General features: G+C 41.9%; 1 protein-coding gene and 1 long non-coding RNA gene across 2 annotated transcripts; one reads left to right on the top strand and one right to left on the bottom strand.

Annotated features, from left to right (window-relative positions):
- Positions 1-4,247: 4,247 nt before the first annotated feature.
- Positions 4,248-12,959, bottom strand: LOC132317563 (uncharacterized). The gene is made up of 3 exons (XR_009484106.1): positions 12,865-12,959; positions 6,476-6,703; positions 4,248-4,327 (listed from the first exon to the last, which is right to left on the bottom strand). It is a non-coding gene; the product is annotated as an uncharacterized LOC132317563 (long non-coding RNA).
- Positions 12,960-15,726: 2,767 nt separating this feature from the next.
- On the top strand, positions 15,727-24,588 carry ANKRD1 (ankyrin repeat domain 1). Its single transcript, XM_009818629.2, has 9 exons — positions 15,727-15,951; positions 17,578-17,757; positions 19,571-19,708; positions 19,801-19,908; positions 20,575-20,673; positions 21,812-21,910; positions 22,055-22,153; positions 22,319-22,417; positions 23,659-24,588. The coding sequence occupies exons 1-9, from the start codon at positions 15,925-15,927 to the stop codon at positions 23,767-23,769; spliced, it is 960 nt and encodes a 319-aa protein (XP_009816931.2). The 5' UTR covers positions 15,727-15,924; the 3' UTR covers positions 23,770-24,588.
- The last annotated feature ends 3 nt before the right edge of the window (positions 24,589-24,591 follow it).

The raw sequence follows: 24,591 nt of genomic DNA, 5'->3' as shown, positions 1-24,591 counted from the left end.
GGCATAGAAGGATGCATTCACTGGTGCAGTGTGTGTCCCTAACAGGGCCGATGCGTGGGATACATTGCACTTTCTGGTTGCTGGCCTGCACTGGCATACCTACACACTGTAGTAGTTTCTCTGTGTGCTTTACAGCTCATCAGGCTGTTTGTGGCATCTTACCATATCTTAACAAAACTATTCCTAACAAAAATCAGATTTTTGTAAGATTTCAAAACTCAGGCTAGAAAATGGAACAATTCAAGAAAATGTTCTTTCAGATCAGTTCTACAGTGTTAGTCAGTAGAAAGACATGTTCTTCCCAGAAGACTGATTCAGGATTACTTGAAGAAAGGCATTTCAGAGCGCTCCAGCAGAAACTTCACTTGAGACAGCAGCACCTCAGCTCCCTTCATTCATCAGCAGAATAAATCCTTCTCATGTTTTCTCCGGATGATCCCAAACATCAGTACAAAAGGCATGCTGCCTTAGGAAGCACAGTCTTGCAGGGACTCCGGAATGGGACATGCATGTCCCTTGTCCTGCTGTAACCCGGAATCAAACCTGATTTAAATGCAAGTCATAGATAGGGCTACTACGGTTACACTTCCTCTCTTGCAGTGAGACACAGTGGCAGCTACCTGATTCTGGTGTATCTATAATGCTAGAAAACAGTAACTTGATACAAAGGAGACATCAGCAGGGGTCAGAACTTGCTGCTCAGTAGCAGCAGTTCCTGGTCTAGGAGTAGGACTCCAGATGATGTTAGGATGACAGCTCAGTATCCCAACTGCGGTGGAGAGTCCACAGCTGTCCCGATGCGACATGAAAGATGACACTGTCCGCAGCACACAATTTTAGCCATTAGACATTTGTTATGAATACCTAGCAGCTGCAGCTGGGAATAGTTTCTAGTGTGAAGGGCTTGCATGCCCTGTGCAGACAGAGTGGAAGGGAGAGTCAGCAGCTGCTGAGGTTATTAGTCCTCAGCCAAAACTCGGCAAGCTTCTGACCCCACTTGTTTTCCCTGGACTTAGTGGCTCCGTGAACGTTCAGCTGCAGAGGCTGCAGAGGTGGTGTTGCACTTGCTGTGATAGGGAAGCGTGTTCACAGCACCAATGTTCAGCTCCTTGGAGAAGCCGACTTTGTCCACTTCTGACTGATGCTTCTAACAGTTACTTTACTCCTCTTTCTCATTTGGGACTATTATGACTAATAAATACTTCATGTTGTTTTTTTAAAGATACTGTTAGCAGCTATTTCCTTCTAACCCTCACGCTCAGGACTTCTTAATGAGGTGGGAAGTATGCTAAACTCGACGAGTTCACTACCCTAGTTCATCCGAGCAATAATCTCGCAGATAACTGTCCTTGCAAGCTGGGAAGAGATGATTGTGGAAACTCATCTATGCTTAGAACAAGCAGCACTTGATGAATTTTTCAGAGAAGCTGTTTCCATTTCTCTCCTGTGAGCAGAATTGGTATTAATAACTTGTTCCTGTCAGCTGGGAAGTCTGGTGGTTGAGTTTTTCTGTTTAGTTGACTTTGGACAAATATTGTCCTGAAAGAGAGGTGAAAAGCCTTGACACAGAGGCAAGCTGTGCACTTCAACATGGTGATGTTTGTGGTCATTTTATTGCATCTAGCAATGCCTCCCATGCAGATGCTCTGATTCATGTGACAGTTCTTCATGAGGCATCTCACTGGCTGACAGCACACAGCCAGCAGGACATAATTGAGATAAATTTGCTGTGAGCTGGTCAAAGAGAGGGTAAAATGGTTGTTTGTCATCTTAAGTGAACTGGGGCAACCAGGGTCAAGTCCAGTATAACAACTATGGCACAATCTTCTGCGAAGATGCTGAAGGTAGCACCTATTTTGTGGTTAGTGGGTTTTCAAAAGGCATTGTAGACTAATTCATGATTTTGGGATTTCTGCTTTTAATTGATGGTGCTCTTACGTAGCAGCGGAATAGCTCAAGGGCTTCTTCTGTTAGCATCATCTCTGTTTTGGATGCTATATTAGCTTCAGCCAGCTGGTTTTTAGCCAGTTTGGTGTAAGAGCTGATTATGGGGGAAGCTTCAAACTCATCTATGGCATCTCAGGAGACTGGCTTTTTATGCCATAGCCTTCAACTCATATAAGTTATGAACTGAAGAGCTTACTACCTGGAAAGAGAAATAGAGAGAATATCCTGAAATACAGATAATCCATGGATAAAACATACCAGTTCATTCCAAAAATTATTTGCTTGAATGAAATGCTGGAAGTACAACAATTTAAAATAGTTGAAACATCCAATCAAATATGTCTGTAAATTCTGAGTTTGAAATAACTTTTAAACAAGACGGTTTTGACTTCTCTGACAAATACAGAATTATAACTCCTTCTAACAAACAGGTCTAAAGCCATTAGACATTCAGTATCTATAGCATAATAATGCAAAATAAAACAGAGGTTATGCCTGGAATAACACTTCTCTCCATGGTGAGTAGTTCATTAGGTCTTGTTATGATTCAATAACCTATATCCCATTAACTCACTTACGTTTTATGGACTCTATACATAGATTGAATTTATGTAATTTGTGCTTGTGGCTATTTCTGTCAAGATGAAATTGGCAGATCCTTACACTGTGATTAGCGTTCTGCCTGTCAGCAGGTGGTCAAAACCATCAGCTCATAAAGGAACCGGTCTGCCTCTGTTACTGGCTTTTGCACAAGGACACGACTTGTGATTTGCAAAACAAAACTCATCATAACCATAGAAACAAAGGAATTCCTGTGTGCAGAGTGGGCACACTCTCTCAGCTAGCGGCAAGCGTGCATGTCACAAAAATCACAGAATCACTAAGGTTGGAAAAGACCTGCAAGATCATCAAGTCCAACCATCAACTAACACCACCATGCCCACTAAACCATGTCCCACAATGCCACGTCCACACGTTCCTTGGACGCCTCCAGTGATGGTGACTCCACCACCTCCCTGGGCAGCCTGTTCCAATGCTTGAACACTCTCTCAGTAAAGAACTTTTTCCTAATATCCAGCCTGAACCTCCCCTGGCGCAACTTGAGGCCATTTCCTCTTGTCCTGTCGCTAGTCACTTGGGAGAAGAGACCAACACCCACCTCTCTGCAACCCCCTTTCAGGTAATTGTAGAGAGCGATGAGGTCTCCCCTCAGCCTCCTATTCTCCAGAAGAGCCTTCACTTCTCCTCTTCTCTTCTCCTACCCTTACGTGTTCTCGAGGCCTCTCTGGGTATGGTTATGCTGCCCACTGGTGCAGCAAGCATGGGGAAGGGCTGGGGTACAATTTGCTGCAATGTGTTACGGCTCTGGGGCTGGGTGATCACATCATGCCTTTACCAGTAATAAGGCTCCCTGTCTTAAGCTCACAGCATGCATGGCTAGTGTGGTGGCTGCTGGAGGAGCCTGCATCCACACAGGCAGTGAGCCTGTCTCCAGGGCACCCCAGTGTGTGACTTGACTCCGATCCCCCCAAGGGAGGGAGTGCAGGTCTCCAAGTATAGATGCAGGGGAGATTTACCAAAAAGAACCCCTCCAGTTCAATAAGTAACTCATGTAAACAAACCCTAAGAGAGGCATGTGGTGGTCTGTCTGAAGGTACGCTTGTAAAGGAAGACTACAGAAGAATTAGGAACTTGCATCTGACAGAACAACAAACTTCTAGCAGGAAGTGTTAAAAAGCCAATAATCTCTCAAAGTAGATTTTATTCATTAGCAATTATGAAGAGAACATGAGTCCAGATTTTGAGTTCAGCCTGGAAATAAACATATGATCATTTAATGATGAACAGTGCATGTTTCCAGATCAAAAGTCAACAGAACATAGCATATGCTTGTATTAGTCCCCAGTTTTGTGTCCAGAAATGCCGTGATCACTGAAGTAACTGCTTTAAAGAAAATGTGTGCCTAAGAGAAAGTACTCATTAAGCTATACATTGTTGGGGCTTTTTTTCAATACAAGATTATTTCTGCTGAGGTTGGATCTTCCATCCACTACCTCACTCTATTTTCTCAAGCTCTGTTTTCTTGCCAGCCATCTCCCATATTGCCTGCTTTCATATGTACGGAAAAGTCAACTGCTCATCCTCACGGGTTGGCCTGGTTCTTCCTCAAACAAGTGCTTGTGCTGAAAGAACAGAATGAGGTTGATAATCCAGAATATGTGGAGTGGCTTGTGGCCTTTAAATCCGAAAAGGCAGTCTCTAACACAACGCAAATGAGAAGTGATCATTCTGCAAAACTTGAAATATACCTTTTCCTCTGGCTCTTAAACTGCTAATGTGATCTGAAGCCAGACGTAAGTGCCTTCCATGGAGAAGCCACCTGAGTGAGAAGCAGATGAACAAGGTGAATCGCCTGTTGTCACATGTTCCAGCCTTGACTAAGCCTCTAGCACTCTCTAGCACTGATAAGAAACAAGAACAATCATATGAGATGAAAGTGCCAAAGATGAAACAGAAGTTCAAATGCTACTTTTTTTACAGTATCTGGACACCACCACCTGTTTTTAGGAAGTTTTTGTTGATTCACCTGCAATGATGCAACAACAGTTTTAAATAACTTCTTAAGGGTAAACACTGACTTGTCACTAGGATAGTGAGGAGACTTCACTGGATTTCAAAATCTGCTGTGTATACTTTGTCAGTCACCTGTATGTTATATCTCTGGAAAGAACCTATGTTACTATGGAAAGGGTGAAATAAGAAAAATTCCTGCATAGCAATGCTTCTTTAAGCTAAGCTAATGCGCACGTGTTTGTATGGTGATTCATACCATGTGGGGACCTGAGGAGCGAGGAGAGGTCACAGTCCAAACCAACACATTTGTCTGTCCAACATTGGTGTCCCAGGGACAGCTATGCCCATCATGACTAGATTAACATGGTGCAGTAATTTAGCTTGATCATAGAACTGCTTGAATATTCATCTGTTCAGTTATATATTTATAGGTTTATGCTTTTAAAAAAATCTATAGACACCACATGGACTGATTCCGCCCAACTGTAACTTTGTTATGAACATGGAGGTGCACTTGGGCCAAGAACCTGCAAGTTACCTGATTTTGTTTCCAAGTTGGCACCTAAGTCCCTCACAATTTCTGATGGCTAAGCAATTGCTAAGTAAGTCCACTATGCTTGGTTTTATTTTCCGTAAGAAATGGGTACATTAGCCTCTGAAGGTATTAGATACAGTTTTCAGAAGTGTACATTTCACTGGAGTGCTCTGTGCCAAGTCAACGGCTTTGGGACAGTCCATCAATGCAAAATGCCTTATGTGTGTAAGGAAGACCGGCACTTCACTGCAAGTACGGAATGATTGCTTCAAAGTTGCCCAGCCCACTTGCCTTGGCACTTCCAGGTGGCAGAGGTTACACCATTTTCCAGCTCTTAGTCTGAGGTTCAAAACTTTCCCTTTTACTCTTTTCTTTTTTTAAAATGTCAAACAGATGTCAATGAAACACCGTCACTCTGTGAAAGCTACTACCACATGTTCCTATTATTCTTTGACAATAACAAGCAAGAAAATGCTTATCTTTTCCCCACATTCTGAAGGCCCCATTAGTATAGACAACTGAGATATTCCTGAGTAGCAAATAATCATACTAAGTAATGAACATGTGAAACAAAATACAAAGAATACATCACTTGAAGGGACTATTCATGTGTATGTGAGTTCCTATAACTGCAACAGAGACAAATGGGAGATGCACATGCAAACGAAAGGAGAATACATTCACTGTGCTGGATGGAAACAGGCCGGCCTGGAACAGAGCGGAATGCATAGAGGGCTTTAAAGCAGGATTACAGATGCCTGTGGCAAGTGCTCTCAATAAATTATAGTTAGATCAAAGAAAAATAGAATGCTTTGATAAGAGATTAACAAGTGCCATTCTCAAATGTACAGTTGTAACTAAAAAAAAATAAAATTACATTTTAACCCCTTACACAAGGTATTATGGTTTTTTCTAGTTTTATTTATGAATGACTTCTGGCACCCTGGGATAAAGACAGCTTTTTCAATGTCTTCATTCTGTTACAACCAGCCACCAAATAAAGAAACAATCATTATTTTTATGCATGCACCAGGAGTTCTGATATGGAAGATGGGCTTAGGGGAGTAGTGGTGTCAATTTTAGAAAGACTAGGTGACATGCTACAGCAAAATGGTAAAGTGATAATCAGACAGCAAGGCTGCTGCTTTCCTTGAATTGCTAGCTAAGTATTTACCAACTTGCAATAAAGAAGAGAAAAGCAAAATTGGATTTGCTTTCATCTATTTTCTAGAACCATTTCTTGCCCTAGAACATAGCAAACACATGCACACTACTGTGTATGCAGCTCAGTAAAAAAGGAGTTCTTTGAAAGGTCAGTGGAACATTAAGCAGTAAAGTCATAAGTTACTACAAACATGAATATCCTTCCATCATCTTATATGAAATGTGAAGGTTGCATCTTTTTTATTGATAACTTACAGCTAGCATGGGACGATGCGTTCTGACTCTTCCTTTTCAGCATCAGAAAAGCAGGCAATCCAACATGCATTCTTCAGTGGCTCTGGGACCACAGAAGTAGTTGCAGGTGCTTGATGCTAACTTCAGAGCAGAAAGGGTAGAACTTCTCTGAATCTGAGCATTTTAATGCTGCAGTTGTCTAGAAATTCTTTCTTTGGAAAAATCAACTTCACATGACTATTCTCATTTCTGAAAAAAAGTTGTTCAGAGAGTAAAAGTCAAATCTGGCACTATAGCCTTGTGATTTCATATCTGGGAACTGCTTCATCTACATATTTTTCATCTGAAGGTAAAATCTAGTATTTTCTCGCACTAGTTCCTGGTTGTGCAAATCATAAGTAGAAAGTCCTCTGCACTTACAAAGTGCATTTAGTACTTGACTTGCCTTTCTCAATTAACCAGCACTGACAGTTCTAATATTTTACTTGGAATTAATTCTTTTGGTTCAACAGGCTGGAGGTCTGCTTCATAGCTATATGTGTTCCTGTGAATGATACTGTAATGCCTTGAGACCTCATTCTACCAAGCATTCATTTCCGATGGGAAGATGCTTTCATCCTCTCATCAACAATTTATGGTTGATATAGAATGTGGTGCTCTTCCTCCCTTAAAAATCCCCAGTGAAAGCAGCATCATTTCCAACCTCATCAGCACTAACCTGTACAATTTTCCATTAAATCTGAGGCATTAAGCTGAGGGAAGCATGGATGCATGCTCTTGGGATTCATTTTTTCAAGTTTTGCTAGAAGTAGTAGCCCAAATTCAGTGTTTGAAGTTCCTGTGTTTGTGCTTCTGGGACAGAGGCTGCACATGATGGTAGCCCTCAAAAATTAATGACCGTTCTAGGACGTAGCATACACCAATAGTGTTCTTATTGCTGGGTAGGTGTTCAAAGCACATAGCAGTGCTTTATTTTGGCTCTTTTCAGAATATATTTTTTCTCTTGTTGCTGATTTATTGATTGACTGACTTTTGATCAAAGCAACAATTCTTACATCTTCTGTCTGTGCAGGTCTCTGGGTCACCTGGTAGGAATTTCTGATAGGAGGTGACAATCATCATATATCTCTCAAGTGAATATTTCTTCCCCTCAGAAGAGAGGGAAAATTTTTCTTCTGATTTCTATGTTCAAGCACTAAGAGAGGAAATTGCGAGGATAACCACAAATTCATCCGTACCTGGCTACAAACTCAGCAGTCTATCATGCCAAGCAAGCATGTGCAAATGTAAGTTTGACTGCGACCATGAGTTTGGCTGTGACCATGAGTTTGACCTGTGACAAATAAGGCTCAAGAACATTGAAAAGGAGAGAAAACGTTTTCCTATGCCTGTTTGGGCTGGAAATCAGACAAAGTTGTTGTCAGTCTGGGATGTCCTATACTTCCTCGCTTCTGGAGAGCTGGGAGCCCAGTGGAATTTAGATGGACATGCAATGTTTCAGCATTTCTCTTCCATTTTCTGCCAAAACTAAGAATTGCAGAGAAACTGTATGAAGAAAACAAAATAACTAGCCCAAACTGTGCTATGTTTCACAAGCTGCAGTTTCTTGACAAAGGTCTGGATGATGTCTTATTTCCTCCAGAGCAGTTCTCCCACTCGTGCTGCTAAGCGGGAAAGCAATGCCCTTTCCCCTCCTCATCATGCAGTGGGATACAAAAGCATAAGGTTACTCAACAGAATTGAATGGCCATTCACTTGAAATAAAGACAACACAGTGGTCTGAATCAGAGTGTCAGAGAAGGCAGCAGCCTCTTCGTTCCGTTCAGACGAGAACATCACCGAATGTATTTGCTTCTGCAGTCACCTAGCGAGAACCCTTGGCCACCTGAAAAGTTGGGCATAGATAAATGAGAATGCCCTTCAGTGCACTCAGTTTCTTGATTTTTTTTTTCTTGTATGCATCAGAAAAAGGAAAGTATGTGTCTGTTTTTACATTTCTTCACCATGAAATTCAGTGTTTCATTTGGATTAATGCTGTCCTGCGTCCTCTACCTCGATGCCCTGAGGGGAGGAAAAAGAAGGCTCTCCCTGGTGATTCTATCATGTTATAGTGAGAACAGCCTACCCCTACACTGGCTTCACCACACAGGTGGTCTAAAGAGACATGAAAAACTGGCAAAGCTCATCATAGAAAATTTCTTACAGGGTATGTGAGTTAGATATGGGCAGAGTATGGGCTTAGTACAGCCTCAGCAAGAACTGGCTAGTCACAGCCTAGTCACCTTTCTAGCTTCTTAATTTGGATAACAACAGATTTTTTGGGGAAAAGGGCTACCCCATGGTCTCCTTATCCAACTGGCTCTGGTGTGAAGATGCCTTTGCAGAGAGAAAATAGCTACGGGGGAAATTTTTTGTATTTTCTCTTTGAAACAGCAACTTACTAAAAATAGTGCCTGCAGGTGGATACATTGCAGTTTGCAGGCCCAGGGAAACCAATTTAGATCATTCACTCCTCTTTCCTTTTTTTCATGCATTCGCTACATTTTTTCCTGAAATAAAACATAATACAGAAATCCCATGCCAAAGTGTCATAACGGACTCCTGTAAAACTTCTGTGCGTTACAGAAGGGCACAAGGTTTTTTCCAAGGTCATCATCAGACTTAAATTTGCATCTGGTTATGATACTTCAGAGGAAAAGGTGGGTTTAAGGGTTTTTTTGTTTGTTTTTGGTTGGTTGGTTTTTAATTACTCTCTTCTCTAAAATTAAACTCAAATTGCATTTTTAGTATAGGCACTGTACCTGTAACAAATTTATAAAAAAGAGAAAATTGATTTTTCCATCTGTGTTTGCAGTCACAGAAATACTTACCCTCTAGCCCCAAGAGGATGACCAACATAATATGACGTAATGTAATTCCAAAGTTGCATCAATGCTTTTCCACCCTTACTGCTATTATAGCAATCAAAGGACGTATTTGTTAAAAATAGCTTGGATACAAATCGTCATTGCCAATGAAGCCTCATCTCATGAAAGGGGGGGAAAAAGCTTTTCAGAAAATTTAATGTGAAGCAGATTTATGCATTTACATTTTAATTGCAATGTTAAAAAAAAAAAAATCCATAAAAGTGTTGTTTTTTCCAGGTAATAATGATTTTCAAAATCTCCTCAACCTGTTTCTAACATTATAGAGAATATGGTTTCAATAAATGAGAAAGAAAGAGGCTGCTATGCCTGAGTGCACGTATTATGCCAGTGTTGTGATATACTATTGTTTTGCTAAGAGATTACAAAGTCAATGTTCTATCAAAACATTCTCATATTTTTAAGCAAAATCCATCTGATTCTTTCTCACCTTGATTCCCTGAGCTCCCTTTTATTCACAAGATGCAGGAACCTCCCTGAGGTAGAGCATTGTCTTGGTTTGCATCCAAAGATCTCACAGGCCAGCCTCAGTGCCAGTAAAGCAGAGAAGCTCATTTTTGTTTTTCCTTAGCTCCCAAGATATTTCAACTGGCTGAAAATGATGAAAGAGAACAACAGGCAGGCTGGCCTGACTCGGTTCTGGGAAAACAGGGGGAATGGTTAAGCAAAGCTTTATCAAGAAAGAATCGGACACTTTACATGCGATGAATGCCGATCCATGTGGCTGGATGCAAAGCAGATCCTTTTAAACAAGTCTCTTTCCACAGGATGAAAGGTCTGGTTGAGAGCAGCATTCACATTAATGCAGTTTACTTGGGTCTTGCCAAAGCATTTCATTTCATGGCATGGGTTGGTATGATTAAAAAGCATGCATTATATGGAATTAAAAGGATGCACTTTGGAAGAACTAAAAGCTGGCTCCCTGACAGATCGCAAAGTGGTGAGAGTAACGAGTGGAACTATTTCCAGCAGATTCCCACAAGGATCAGTTCCTGGTACAACATCGTTTAGTATTTTTATCACGTGTCCAAACAATGATGTAAAATCAGTCCCAAGATGGTCGGGGGCTGGAGCCCTTACCCTGCCCTGTAAGAAACGGCTGGGTGAACTGGACTTGTTCAGCCTGGAGAAGACAAGGTTTCAGGGCAACTAAGAGCAGCCTACGAGGAGGTTACAAAGAAGGCAGAGCCAGGCTCTTTACCGAGGTTTATGGGAGGAGAATGGGAGACTGTGATCATGTATTGAAATGGGAAATTTCAACTGTATATAAGGAAAAAAAATCACTGTGAGGATACTCGGGCATTGGATCAGGATGACCAGGGAGGTCACGAAAGCTTTGTCCTTGGAGGTTTTCAAGATCTGACTGATGAAGCTCTGAGCAACCTTGTATGAATTCAATTTTGACTCTGTTTAAGCAGAAATTTGGACTAGATGACCTCCCAAGGTCCTCCCTGTTATAGCATGTTATGACTGTAGTTTGGTTGATTCTGCCTGGAGAACGATTTGGGAATCCTGTTAGATAACTACTTCAACGTGTGCTGTAATGTAACGCTACAGGGAAAAGAAATGGTTGGATGTTATTTGGCTACTGCTGGTAAGCACCCCCGCACAAAATTTGCCACCTTTGCAGAGTGGAATTCCCAAAATTCAAGCAGCCAGCTGCAAGTGACCCTTGCTCCCTCACGAACAGCCCATGAAGTCTGGCACTGCCGCCTGACAGAGCCCTCCTGTGTCTCCTGAGCTGCTCCTTTTGGTATGTAAGTGGAGAGGAGGACAGCCAGGACCTGGATTTTTTCTGTATCAACAAGGAACAGTCCTGTGCATGCTATGCAGCATTTCAGAGGGTTGTTTGTATCACCGAAAACTATATCAACCCCTTACATTTGCACACCAAAAAGGCATTGTACTACTGGGATGAGAGGGAGTACTTACGAGCTTTCAGGCAAAGGTATAGCAGTTTTAAGTTAGACCATATGAAATTCAAAACAAAACACTGAGGGAAAGTTAAAAAAGGTCACAGCTTCTCTGGAGTGAAGCTGAATTCTCCCTTGCTGCCAGCCAAAAGCACTGGCTATGCTTTACTTGCAGAGCAGTGGGCCAGCGTAGGTACCTGTTGGATCATGACTCAAGTGAGCGGGACTTGCAGGCATGCCCTCACTGTAAGGATAATAACTTGTTCTGCAATTCCCTAGTTTAAGCACTTTTTCTTTCCTGACTGACACGGAGTTGTTCTGGAGTATTTATGAATGACAGAAACCTTTTCGACAACTGCACATTGATGCAGAAAAGCCTCTTTGCAACAACTGAGGGAATATTGTACTTCCTTGACCACATAAAAAAGTAGTCAGAGGTTACATGAGCAGAGCATCAGCACAAGTGTGCTGGAGCAGCAGGACCTTGACCTGTATTGCTGACTGTGAAGGCCAAGTAGACAGTAGATAAACCCATTTGACCACAGATCACAACCTTTCTGGTGTGTTTTGCTGCATTTGCTTGTTAACTGAGACCTATTATGGTGAATTAGCCAGATTCACATGTCATACAAATGCCATCATGATAAAGCTCAAGGCCTCAGATAAATTCAAATCCCTTGATTTTAAATAGAAATCACTGTATTTTTTTTTCTATTATGTGAAATCCCCAACCATAATGTCATTTGAGGAGGGTTTTTTTTAAGCCCTACAGTAAGTGATGCAGCTACTGAGTCATTGCTGGTTTGGGTTTTGTCACCAGAGGACTGTGCTGGCCAGACCAGCAACCTGCCAGACTATGACTTCTTTGTTTCTTTGATAACAACTGATCTGAACAAATGGAATTTATAGCTGCATCTTTCTGTTAATTTAATAATTTCTCATATTCTAATTTTACTTAAAACTAACTTTATATTCCTAAGTGAAATAGCTTTTTGGGTTTTTTTTCCCCTATGGAAACAATGTGTTTCTCTTTAGCAGTTTTATACACAAAAATATACATTGATGAGAAGCCTCCAATGACTTAGTAGCAATGTAGTAATTTCCTGATCGCTTTAGAAAAAGCAGACAGATATACATATCACTGGGTTGAAAAAGTTAGAGCATGAGTGGTATAATTTGCATATTATAGTTCACTCATACCCAAACTGCTTTTTGACAGTAAGTATCAAAGAGTATATGTTAGACAAATAAAAGTGTTTCCTGCCTTTTATGGAAAACAAACAGCTACAAAAGAGAAGGAAACAAATACAGTTCTTGCAATATACTATTGTTTACTGCTCTGTTGCGTGTGGATATACGTGAGGCATGCTGGATGCTCACACATACTGAAAAGTAAACAAGCCATTACACTCCGACAGATCACTAATCCAGGAGGAGTAAGCTACGGGTTACTGCTTCTTACGTGTACCTTGGGTATGAATTTATCCTTGACTGCACACACATGGAACATAGTTTGCTGGATTAATACCCTCTTAGGTGCATACTCACTCCCCAGCAACTGATTTTTTCATACCTTTACTTATTTAGCAGCAGGAGACGGACAGAGACAGCCAGGCACAATGGCATTCCAAAGGGCAACATCTTCGGATGCAAGGACAGAGCCAAGGGCAGAGTGCTGGAAAATGTAAGATAGCCGAGTACAGCAGTGACGTCATTGAAAACATGATGATAATACACTTGACAGGAGGTGGCAATATCATCTGTATCACACATAATGCTTTCACTCTACCATTAACCTCTTTAAATAATTAATTACAAAAATTCTTTACACTATTCAAACAACTTCTCTTTTGATAGCAGGGAACAGGGTGTGCCATAGAGTTTTCTCTCTGTCATGCTGAGCCTACTGCCCTTCTGTGTTTTTCTCTGTGAAGTTTTTTTGTGACAATATCCGATTGCCTTGCACCTTGCAGATCATTGCTCTGCCCTTATCCTTTAGTGGAGTGGCAAGAGTTTTTCAGATTCCCATTACACATCTCCCACTGACCATCTGCTATTACCACCTTAACGAGAAATCACTTGTTGAAAGGTGATTAAGTGGTTACAGTCCAGCACAAGGTTGCAAGCTCATTATACTACTTCCCCCTCCAATATTAAGCAATAGCGATAAGCATCGGGCTGAGGGTCTTAGCTGATATGAATCAGTGCATTTCTACTATTTCAGTAGGGTTACCTTGGTTTACATGACATTTAGCCTAAAACCCTTTACCATTAGGTTAATTTAGATTCCAGCCTTTAGATAAAGTGGGTTTCTCTGTGCCACCCTTTTCACACAGAAACTCAGGATAATCAAGGAAGATTCTTTTCTATTCCTTATTACTCTTTTAGTCATCAGGGATGGGATGTTTTAAAGATAATTACTGAATTATCTCTAAATAAGCTGGGGCTTTTTGGTAGCACTCATGATGTGAGAAGTGGGTTTGTGTTTCCCCTCAGAGCACTGAGGTTTACTGTAAAGCTACTCTGGCTGTGGATTTACGTACCATTTGCAGAGGAAGAGCTATCCACTGAAACCTTCCAGTTTAGGTTTTGCTGAGTCAGTTTTATATATCAGACTGTTTAAAAAAAAAAGGAAAGAAAAGAAAAGGAAAAGTAAAGGCTGTTTAAAAAAAAAAGGAAAGCAAAAAAAAGCTTCGAAGTAAGCTTCAAACACAATGGGACCAGAGGTAGTTCACAGCTTCTTAAACAGTTTTTCTTCTTGAAGCAAACCCCTCCATTTCTCTTCCTGCATCAGGTCTCAGCTGTGATCTGTTTCCACTAAAGCAGAAGCGGTCTTTGCAGCCGTCCTGTTAGGGCTGTGGATTTCAAGACAATCTCCCAAATAAACAGCACAGAACAAAACAGTCTGAGAGAAGCCATTGCAGCACATTTGTAAACAAGAAAAAGCCAAACCGAGCTGCCACTTATCATAGAGACGTACAGCAGGAGTACAAAACTGCTGTGAAAAAAAGCCCAGCAGTGTAAATCAGGACATACCACTCTGGGGGAGTGATATCCTGGCTGTACTTAGGTTTGGAAAAAAATGTTCTGAAAGGTTCTCTTGCTGCCACATACTCTATTTTAGTTCTGGGGCTCATCCTCTAATGTCATATATATTCTAAGTAGTAAAGGAACCACCTGATGTCCAGCTTAATTTCAGGGAAAGGGAGGGCATAGGTATGATGGGCACTAGAAGACAAGTTTGGATGTACTCAGATTACTGGGAGATAGTTCAGAGGAGAGACACCTTGAAAGGTCAGTGTCAGAAATGCAGCACGCTAATGATGCTAATGATATAAACAACACCCAAGATAGTTAGGTCTTGATTTGGTGAAGCACTTATGTACATGTTGTACTTGAAGCACCTGAGCAGTTGTATTCATTTCAGCCAGGTGACCTGCATGCCTACAGCCAGGCTTATACCTCACCAGGAAGGAGCTCCAAGCATTGCAGAATGACAGAACTGATTTTTCTTGGCATTTATCCACGCTCTTTAAATGCAAAGATTAGTGCATCTTCCCTTTATAAAATTGCTTTCTGCTGGTCTTAGTTCTCCTGCTTCCTGGCTACTCTGATTCACAGCACAAGAAGAGCTTTTCCAAAGGACTTGATAACTCCTTTTCCCCAAAACACACACGTCATCTGTATGTATTTGTCTGTATCCATCTTATCTCCAAAAATCAACAAATCACTTCTGTGCCCCTATTCTCTCATATCCCAAAGGAAAATATTGCCTGAGAAAACAGTATTAGTTTTACTTTTTTTTGGCATAATAGGACATAATTTATTATTCTGCTTATGATCACTGACAAAGTCCCAGAAAAATGCAAAGCTTGCTGTTTTGAGATCTTACACTGATTGTAACTTATCATGTCATAGGCCCTTTTAGCACCAGAGACATCATTCTGGCTTAGTAATCTCTTCAGAGAATTCTTTCCAACAAATATAGAAGACTGCCATCATGATGAGAAAAATCCTTTCCCCTAAAACTGTTTATCATCCAAGAATAAATAGCAATGAAAGGAATGGCTTTCCGAGACTTAAGGGGTCATAACCCATTTATCAGGAAGATATTACTACAAGTATCATATATAAGGCACTTACCCTTTCCAGTGTGTTACAGTCATCTGAACATCAGTTTAAAAAAAAATTAAAAAAAAAAAGGAAGATGAAGTTATAACGCTATATCAACAGACAGCTGTCCTAGTGGGCACTGGGAACACAGAATGACTCGCATTGCTGAGCCGTGGAGTCATTGCCAAAGGAATGATGAGCTCACATTTCATTCCGATTCACATACTTGGTGTGGTTAGACTGTGAGGCTCACCCTTCCTCGCCCAACTGACGCCCCCCTCCCTGCCTCGACACCAGATCTGACTCGTTAACATGTCTGGAATGAGCGTGAGCCTACCTCTCAGCTGGCAAGCCCAAGGGGCATACTTGGATTCCCAGGTTGGAAGATTATCTCATTCAAGCACAGTTCTCCAAAAGATATATAAGCAAAGCTAGCGTGGTGGTCCCTGCAGAGCTGGCTTGAGCACTTGGGAGTTTCAGCCTTCAAACTTGGGAGTACAAGCTTCAAACGCTGGCAAATATGATGATGATGAAAGTGGAAGAGCTGGTAGGTACAACCTTCTGTCATTTATTCATAATTACTTTTCTTTCTAGACTATCATTATACCAGGCAGAGAGAGACAACATTTGTGGATCATTGAGGTGATCTGGCAGGTTACCAGCACCGCTGTGCTCTAGCTGCAAAACGTGTATATACTATAGCTTATCCTACTATATTCTCACTTTAACTTTTCCTTGGGAAGGGGGCTCACCACTGGTACAGCTACATAGCTGTTTGGATTTTGCACCAGAACACAGTTCACCAGGAAGAAGAAGCTGACCAAAATTTTGCTATGCCTTTTCCTTTGACCTTGATTTTAAATTTTATTTTTTTAGAAGCTCTTAAGTGTATGATCACACTGAGTAATTCTAATCCAGTAAGGGACTGGGAGGAGGTATCAATGCAGAGAAACCAAAGTATTTTCCAAATCTAAACTAACAGTTTAGTAGTAAGTATTATTTTCTAATAATAAACTAACAGTTCCTACACCCACTGCTGTTGATGGCATAACAAGTCTTTGAAAAATAATGTCTAAACTAGACCACAAGTAATGGGACATTCCACTGCAGAGGTCAGACTAAGAATGCCTGATTTGATCAATAAACTGGGAAAACAGGAATGATCCAGTAAAACACTGGAACATCATACAGAAACCACTTTTTTTTCCCTGATGGCTATGTTAAGATGCAACTGCCATACAGCCTAACTAGTAAATGCTGTCTTAAATTCTTTGGCAAGGCCCTGACAGTTTCTCTAGTGTTAAACTCTCTAACAAATACAATTGTACAAGGTGATTGAATGGAAAGGCAGTCTAGGACACATGGATTTACTGAACCACTCTCAAAATACACAACAGCCTCTACTAAGTTTAGCAAGTTACCTCTTTGTACACATTTAGTCAAGCATCAGAAATATTTCCAAAAGGTATTGAAAGCCGTGCTGCTGCACAGCATCACATCATAGCTTCTGCGCAGGAACTACCTTCTGCTATTTTGCTGAGTGCTATAAATGGAGACTTTGGTACTGACAGTGATGGGTAAAACCAGCCTTGAAATTACTCAGCAACCCGATTTGACTGCATTGGATGTGTTTCAACAAAACTGTAAGGTCCCAAGGGAGAAAGCCTCTCCTCTCACTCTATCTGCTCAGTTTCCCTGCTCAACACGTGCAAGGTGTTGGTGGCTAGTGGGGCTGGCTCTTTCCACCACAGCCTTTTACAGCCTTCTGAAGACTCTGACACATACTGGCGAGTGAACGAGCAAGAAAACACCAAACAAAAAAAGGCTCTTCCCAACTCACTGGCTTTTGTCAGTACAGCAGCACCTCGGCCCCAGCTGAGCAGGGAGTTAGACTGTGAGGTGGCCTCATGGATCTTCAACCAAGCCCTGAAGATGCCAAGGAGGGGTTCCTGTGTGGATGCAGGAGATCTGCCTGCAAGCGAGACTGCTGTAGCCATTCACATACACAGTTAATCCAGGCACAGGCTGAATGAGGTCTGCACTGTGTCTGTCACACACTCCTAGAGCAGGACAGGAATGACATGCAATTAGCCTCTGGGTAATCCATGTTCCCAGGGGCTGGCTACTGCAGTCATGAAACTGCTGCTTATGTTATACCACGTTTTCTTTACAGGTGACTGGGAAGAAAGCTGACGATAAAGAGACTGGCAGCTTCCTCCCTGAGGACTTCAAAAATGGAGAGTATGAAGCTGCTGTAAGATTAGAGAAGCAGGAGGACCTAAAGACAGTCTCTGAACACTCACTGACCCGAGGTGATCTGGCTTATGAGAAGGAGAAAAAACTAGAAGCAGAGGTAGGCTCTGGGGTTTTGTGCTTGGCTTTTTATCATCCTGTGTGTACTTTCTGCTGCAGCCCTTGAAGTTTTGCCTCTTTCTAGGTTAGAAATACATGCATGGTGAGCTAGATAAACCCTTGGGAGGTCACAACCACAGGAGGTTGGTCTAAAGTCCATTGAAGGCCACGGAGATCTGCTGACTCCTGTAGCCTATGGATGCAGGCAGTAATGCTGTGAAGCAGAACCCCGAACTCCCTCTATAATGTTGGACCAAAACCCTGGGGGGTCCCTCCTGCCCAGAGTCACCTGCTGCTAGCTGACAGTAAGGGGGGAACAGACACAGCCACTAAGACACCTTCAGCCTGCACACCTAGTAACTGCCACCAAAAATAACTAACCCAAGAAAGGTGTAAGAGTGCATTTCTGAAGCCAGAAGCCTTATCTACCGTGCAAATATCCTTTTATGAAAACACTGCATTATGCTTTGGGAGAAACAATTACCAATTAAAGTGATACTGGTCTACAGAAAAGCACCATTTTGTATTCCTGGAGCATGACAATTCTCCCTATATCCCTAAAAACTGATGCTTTTTCCCCCCCAAAACACAGTAGCTGTAACATCTTAAATTCGCTGGTGAATAAGCAACCAACTGGCCTAAAAATCTAAAGTGATTTGGGAATGAAAAAGTTTAACTAGCAGGGGGCGTAAGACTTTGTTCTGAAAAAAGAAGGGTGGGAAAGTGAGCCTCAGAAATATTAACATAAACACTGTTGACCTTCATCTTCAACAGGGAGATCATTACTTGCTACAGAGGTTTTTTGAGTTCCTCCAAAACAGAGTCCTAAGAACCTTTTGGGTTTCTAGTTGATACACAACCCACTCAGCCAGCATAATTTTTTTCCATTAAGTCAATGATCTAGAGATCAAACCCTAAATGCAGAGAACAGTAAAAAGAAGAGGTGGAAATAACTTGAATAAGAATTCAGTTGAAAAAAATGTATACCATATGATGGGGCCTCACCAATGTATTTACCCGTAATGATGCCATGGGACAGAATCTGTCATCTGTATTCACCCTTAGTTACCACTTCTTTGTGAATCCCCCTTCCGAAGTCAAGGACACCTCATGGTACCTGGGATCTTGGCCCTCCAGTGCAGGCAACACATGTCCTTAACGTTAGCAGTGCCCCGTACTGACTTCGCGCAGGGATGCTTTTTACAAGCAGGCTGGAAGAAGTCTTAAACATTTACTGAACTGCCCCTCCAAAGGGGACATTCTTTGTAGTTTACCAAAATGTAACACTTGCTGACCGAAATGCTAAGATCACTGTAAACCTTGCTCTTCACTTAAGGGTATATTTTTCATCAGAGGATTAAGTTGTAATAAATCAGGGGCTGCCTCATAAAAGTGATTGAAGAAAATATGCTTGATGGAAGTCAGCTAAAACTGCAGGGGATTCCCAGCTCTCATAAACTGCACATGAGATTTCTTAAATTGTTGGGCCAGAAGGGATTGCAGTGCTGCTCTGACTCCTTATCTAACGCAAACCAAAAAGTCATGCGATATACCCTACAACATATGGCTGAAGCAGCATCTAGGAAGAGGTCCAATGGTGTGTGAAAAACTATCGATGGTGTAGAATTCCTCACACACTTAATAACTTATTCTAATGATCAATTAGCCCTAGCTGTAAAAAAAAGACAACTTACTTCAAAGTTAATCCAGTCTTAACTGAATTCAGCTGAATATTAGCACACACTGTCCTGCCACCCTGAAGGGAGAGGTGGTCACACTCAGCTCAACTTGAGGGCTTCCCTGATTTGTTTCAGCTGAAGAAGAAGAAATTAGAGGAGAGGTCAAAACTTGAAAACTTGGAGGATCTTGAAAAAATTATCCAGCTGAAGAAGAAGAAAAAATGCAAGAAAGTGAAAGCGCCCGTTTTAAAGGAACCTGAACCAGAAGTTATTGTAAGTTATTTCAGAGTACCTTCTTCTGGGGAAGCATTGCTGGGAATTTTGCACCAACATGCATTTACGCCCTGTATGTTTCTTTCCATCAGACAGGACCAGTGGATATACCCGCATTCTTTAGAGCTGCACTGGAGAATAAGTTGCCAGTAATTGAAAAATACCTGTCAGACAAGGGGGATCCAAATGTCTGTGATGAGGTACAATCATCCTTCTTACTGCAAAGCCTCCTGCAGAAGAGAGGTTATTACAGAGCAAAAATAACTTTTACCACTAGGTTTTGTAGCTTCCACACTTTTGAGGAGAAAAAAGGGTGGGGGGGAAGTAAGTAAACGCTGGGAGTTTGGTATATCAAAGTTTCTAGTGATAAAGGGGCCACTGGGACCCTTCAAAGTAATGTTACCTCAAAAGGATCTTAAATTTAAAAGAAAGCTGTTGGTGCCCAGGAGACCCTGATTTTCTGTAACAGGTGGTCTTCCAACGCTACAGATGAACAGACAAGAAATTTGTCTGTAGAGCGACAAAGAAAGTGATGCTGCCTGCCCTCATACTCCATAATGCGTAAGCTGCATTTGCAAAATGCAGCGTAGCATGTTGGATGGGGGAACTCAACAGGCATCATTTTAAATTTGAATGCCATACTGCAGATATTTCTCACACCCCTTAAAATGCTGGGTAGGCAGCTCTCAGCTATAAGGATGCTATTAAAATTTAGCAGATTTCAGGTCTCAAATGTATTAGCTCTTGAAAATGAATCAGCAGAAAGTATGTATTTGCCATCATCCTAGGGAGGCGGGGAGAAAAGATTTGAAGATATCTCTTTGTGCCGTATTTAATATCTGACTTTGCACTGTTTTAATTGCCAGTACAAACGCACAGCATTGCACAGGGCATGCTCTGAAGGACATCTAGAGGTGGTGAAAAAATTGGTGGAAGCTGGAGCCCGGCTTGAACAGAAAGACATGGTATGCACATCAACTCACACTTCTTTCAAAAAACTGCTTATGGTTTTGCAAGTGCCAAGAGAAGCATTTATAGAAGTGCTTCTTATAGAAGAGGAGCATTAAAAGGCGTTACAGCGTCTTGTAAGTTTGTCCTTAAAATAACGCTGTTGAGAAGAGGTTTCAGGAGGGGGTGTCTGCCTCCCTTTGCCAAAGTGGTTGCTGGAAAACACAGGAAACAGAGGGACGTGTTGGCCGGTAGACTGCCACTAACAGCAAAGCCTAACATAGGGTAGGAGAGCTGAGGTCAGGCTGCCACTTCAGCCTGCTAGCAGGTGGTGGAGATACCACTGTCCCACCCATGTATCCAGGGCTCAGGGCAACGCGTACATTCGCACGGGGATTTCAAGGCTGTGGTCGGGAGAGACCCCTGCTCCTCCGGAACGCTGGCCACAGGGGTAGCTGTGTATCCACGGCTTCTGCAGCTGTTTTTTTGCTTGCCCACTCCCAGCTCTTCGTCCCTTTGCTAAACAGTTGGAACCAGCCAGCCTTGCTCCCCCTCGCTTAATCCAGCAGTGCTCGTGGAGAGCGTAAGGAACAGGAGGAACGACAGCCGGAGCAAGAGCTACAAGGGACATTCCACCCTTCCTGACAGAGCTGAGTGCAGAGAAACTGAATCTTGTAGGGGAGAAGGGTTCTAATTCACTTTGTGGATCTGCATAAGTTTGGGGGTTTCTTAAAAAGAACTATTCTTTCCCTTGAGCTTCATTTTCTTTGCATTTTAGAACCCAAAAGGCATTGAATAAAAAATGCTAACTAGCACATACCAGCCAGAAAAATCATACCTGGCTGTCTAAAGATGACTTCTAAGTTCACAGAATGGACAAAACACATCCTCTCTCACAGCAGCGTTGCCAAAATCTCTTGTCTTTAAGAGTGATAGGCAGTAAGTGTGAAGAGTGAGAAACTTGCAGTATTAAAGAAATTAGGGCAAAATAAGAAAAGCTGTAACTAGAAACAACTCAGTGATCACAGTGAAGTGCTTCAGTTAAATTGCATGAAAATGATTTTGGATTAATTTAGACATTTTATCAAAATGGTTTAATTTTTTAAAAATATAATGATGAATGAAATTACTTTCCATTTGTTTTTCCTGCTGCAGCTTGAATCTACAGCCCTGCACTGGGCATGCCGGGGGGGGAACCTGGATGTTCTGAAATTCTTACTGGATAACGGGATAAACAGAAATGCAAGAGACAAGGTATGTGCTTCTGGGACTCCACAGCTTTTTAAATTAGAGATGAAAAGCTGACCCTTACTTGAAGTAGGTAATTCTTGGTGGCTGTTCTTGAAGTGGTCTTTACCTGTTCCATGCCACTGACTGCTTCCTCCTCCCACCTCTTAGCTGCTCAGCACCCCTTTGCACGTGGCTGTGAGAACGGGTCAGTACGACTGCGGGGAGCACCTCATTGCCTGTGAAGCAGATCTCAATGCCAGAGACCGAGTAAGTACCAACAGCTTCTAACTTGGCAGCTATCAGGCAGCATTAAGCTGCTGTCTGCCTCGATAGTTCCACTTGCCTGTAAAAACCCCCGGCTAAGCGGTTGGGGCCGGACCACAGCGCTGGACCAGCGAGACTGACGCTGTGGTCCGTGTCTCCTGCCTCTAGGAGGGAGACACACCGATGCACGACGCCGTGAGGCTGAACCGCTACAAAATGATCAGGCTTCTGGTTCTGTATGGAGCGGATCTAACTATAAAGAACTGCGTAAGTAATAGCAAAAAAAATGCAGTAATTCAAAATGCTTTAGAATAGGCTTCCCTTCAGAGCAGTTTCATAGGTTTTAAGGCCAGGAGAGACTATTGTGAACAGATTTAATTAGATCATTTCAGAGTTAATTAAAGTAGAGCTGACACAGGGAAAGTATAACTTGGGGGAGGTCAGGGAGAAGAGGAAGTACTGGTACCTCTTCTAAAACCAGAACCCATCAGCTGCAACTTAAACCAACATCACCTCTTTCTGTGATTTATTTTAATTACACATATCATACAGACACTTGCTCTCTGCACAGCTCTTGGGCTTCAGCCACCACCGAGACAAAGATCTTAGCTTGTCAGAGAAATCTCTTTGCTCTTGAGCCCACAGCTGGTGGTGAGCCCAATCGCTACATCTGGATGACTGGCTGTTAACCTGACCATTGGGCAACAAACACCCGTGGCTCAGCAGAGCTTCAATTTAAGAACCCAACTCTTTCCTCACAGCCACTGCAGCAGCCGCAGATGCACTGCCAGAGCTCTGTGACCACTTGTTAAAACACAGCACATCACAGCCCCCTTTCCCCCAAACTGAGCAGCAGTGGGATGGACAGTGAGTTTTACCAATGCCAGTCAATGTTTTTGATTGGCAATCAATCAAAAATTAAGGGGGCAAAGAAGAAACCAGTCACTGCAGCACTTCGCACTCCCGACTCTGCCCACGCTCTCTGAAGCAGGGCCACTCCCGGCATTATCCCTCATCAGGGTATGGAAACAATAAAAGATACAGCCCCAAAGGCCAACGACCTGCTCTCTCAGGCTTTGTCTGCACACAAAAGTGGCTCCTGTTTAATTTAGGTGTGGTTCATAACCTAATTAAATCAGTACAAACTCTTATCTGAATTCTCAATTAAACAGAAGAGTGGCTTATTGAGGTTTTATCTAAATGTATTTCTAATCAGTTTAAACTAGATCCAAAGAAACACCTGCATGCTCTGCTAGTCACGGTATTTGCTAATATGGCTGAGACCCAGTGAAACACAGGGAGATTTCATCATCAGTCTGAACAGGGCTGGGACTACATCTCTAGAGCAAAAGGACTCACATCTCAGGGAGGCAAGAGTTAGTCTGACCTTGTGTGTGCAGAAGGGTCTCACATCAGGCAGACGCACTGTATAAATATTTAGGGAAGAAAGAAGGAATCAGTAACCACTGGCTGAAATTAAATCTTGCTTCCTCTGCTTTTTTAACCAGCAAGGGAAAACCCCTATGGATCTTGTACTTCAGTGGCAGAACGGCACCAAAGAGATATTCAACAGCCTGAAAGACAATTCCTATAAGAGCGTCCATCTAGGCAAGTTCTGAAGAGAGAAACCAGACCGCTCTCTTTCTGCTGCTTTTAAATGCTTCATATGAACCTGGAGGAAAACAGCTCTGAACATAGTATTTTTATTGAAAATGTTTATAGTACTGGATTATTTGAGGTACCTTCACTGAAAACTGCAAAACAAACATGCAAAGAAATGATTTTAAAAGGCAGGTTGAGTGTTAAAATTCCAATGGTTCTAAAATGGCTTTATTTATTACTATTTATTATTTATTTATTTAAAAAGCAATTTTTAATTATATTCAATGTTATTGTAGCTTTTTTTTATATAGCTTTACAACCTAATGCAACCTTCGCTAGCAACATAAATCCTTTTGTCTTAGATGGCAGTATTTCCAACTACATTAGCAACTTCCCTCAAGCCTTCCAATAGCTCTAAATAGCGAGTATTCGCAACCGTTGCCTTGCCTCTGCCAAATTCTGTTAAAATAATATGTTAAATGAGCGGTGATATGTTGAAGAGCAATGGAAGAAGGTGTACTGAGGTGCCAAGAGGATTTAAAGAAGCAGTTGAGTAATGGGGTTTACACAGGGTTTGACAGTTGTGGTCGATAAAGACCTCAAGGACAGAGCTCCAACCATCATGTAACCATTTGGACTGTGGGATTCAGATGCAATGTTATGAAGGTGAGAGGAGACAGTATCAGGAATGTGAATTTTTTTAAGCTAGACTACTACGAAGTCTGATGATTGAAGAATGCAAAAACAGTTTATGTATATTTGTAAATTTGTACTGCTTCTTCTGTACATTTTGTACTGATCTATTTCAGATTAAATAAACAGGGTGGTTCTTTTTATTT

This window comes from Gavia stellata, chromosome 9 (genome assembly GCF_030936135.1).
Source record: "Gavia stellata isolate bGavSte3 chromosome 9, bGavSte3.hap2, whole genome shotgun sequence".
Lineage (NCBI taxonomy): Eukaryota > Metazoa > Chordata > Aves > Gaviiformes > Gaviidae > Gavia > Gavia stellata.
This window is presented reverse-complemented; position numbering and strand designations above follow the sequence as displayed.

Excerpts from the sequence above, each read along its gene's own strand:
- ANKRD1 (XM_009818629.2), top strand. The coding sequence starts at position 15,925 with ATGATGATGATGAAAGTGGAAGAGCTG. Across the intron at positions 19,709-19,800 it reads AACCTGAACCAGAAGTTATT|ACAGGACCAGTGGATATACC; the intron begins GTAAGTTATTTC and ends TCTTTCCATCAG. Across the intron at positions 22,154-22,318 it reads ATCTCAATGCCAGAGACCGA|GAGGGAGACACACCGATGCA; the intron begins GTAAGTACCAAC and ends TCCTGCCTCTAG.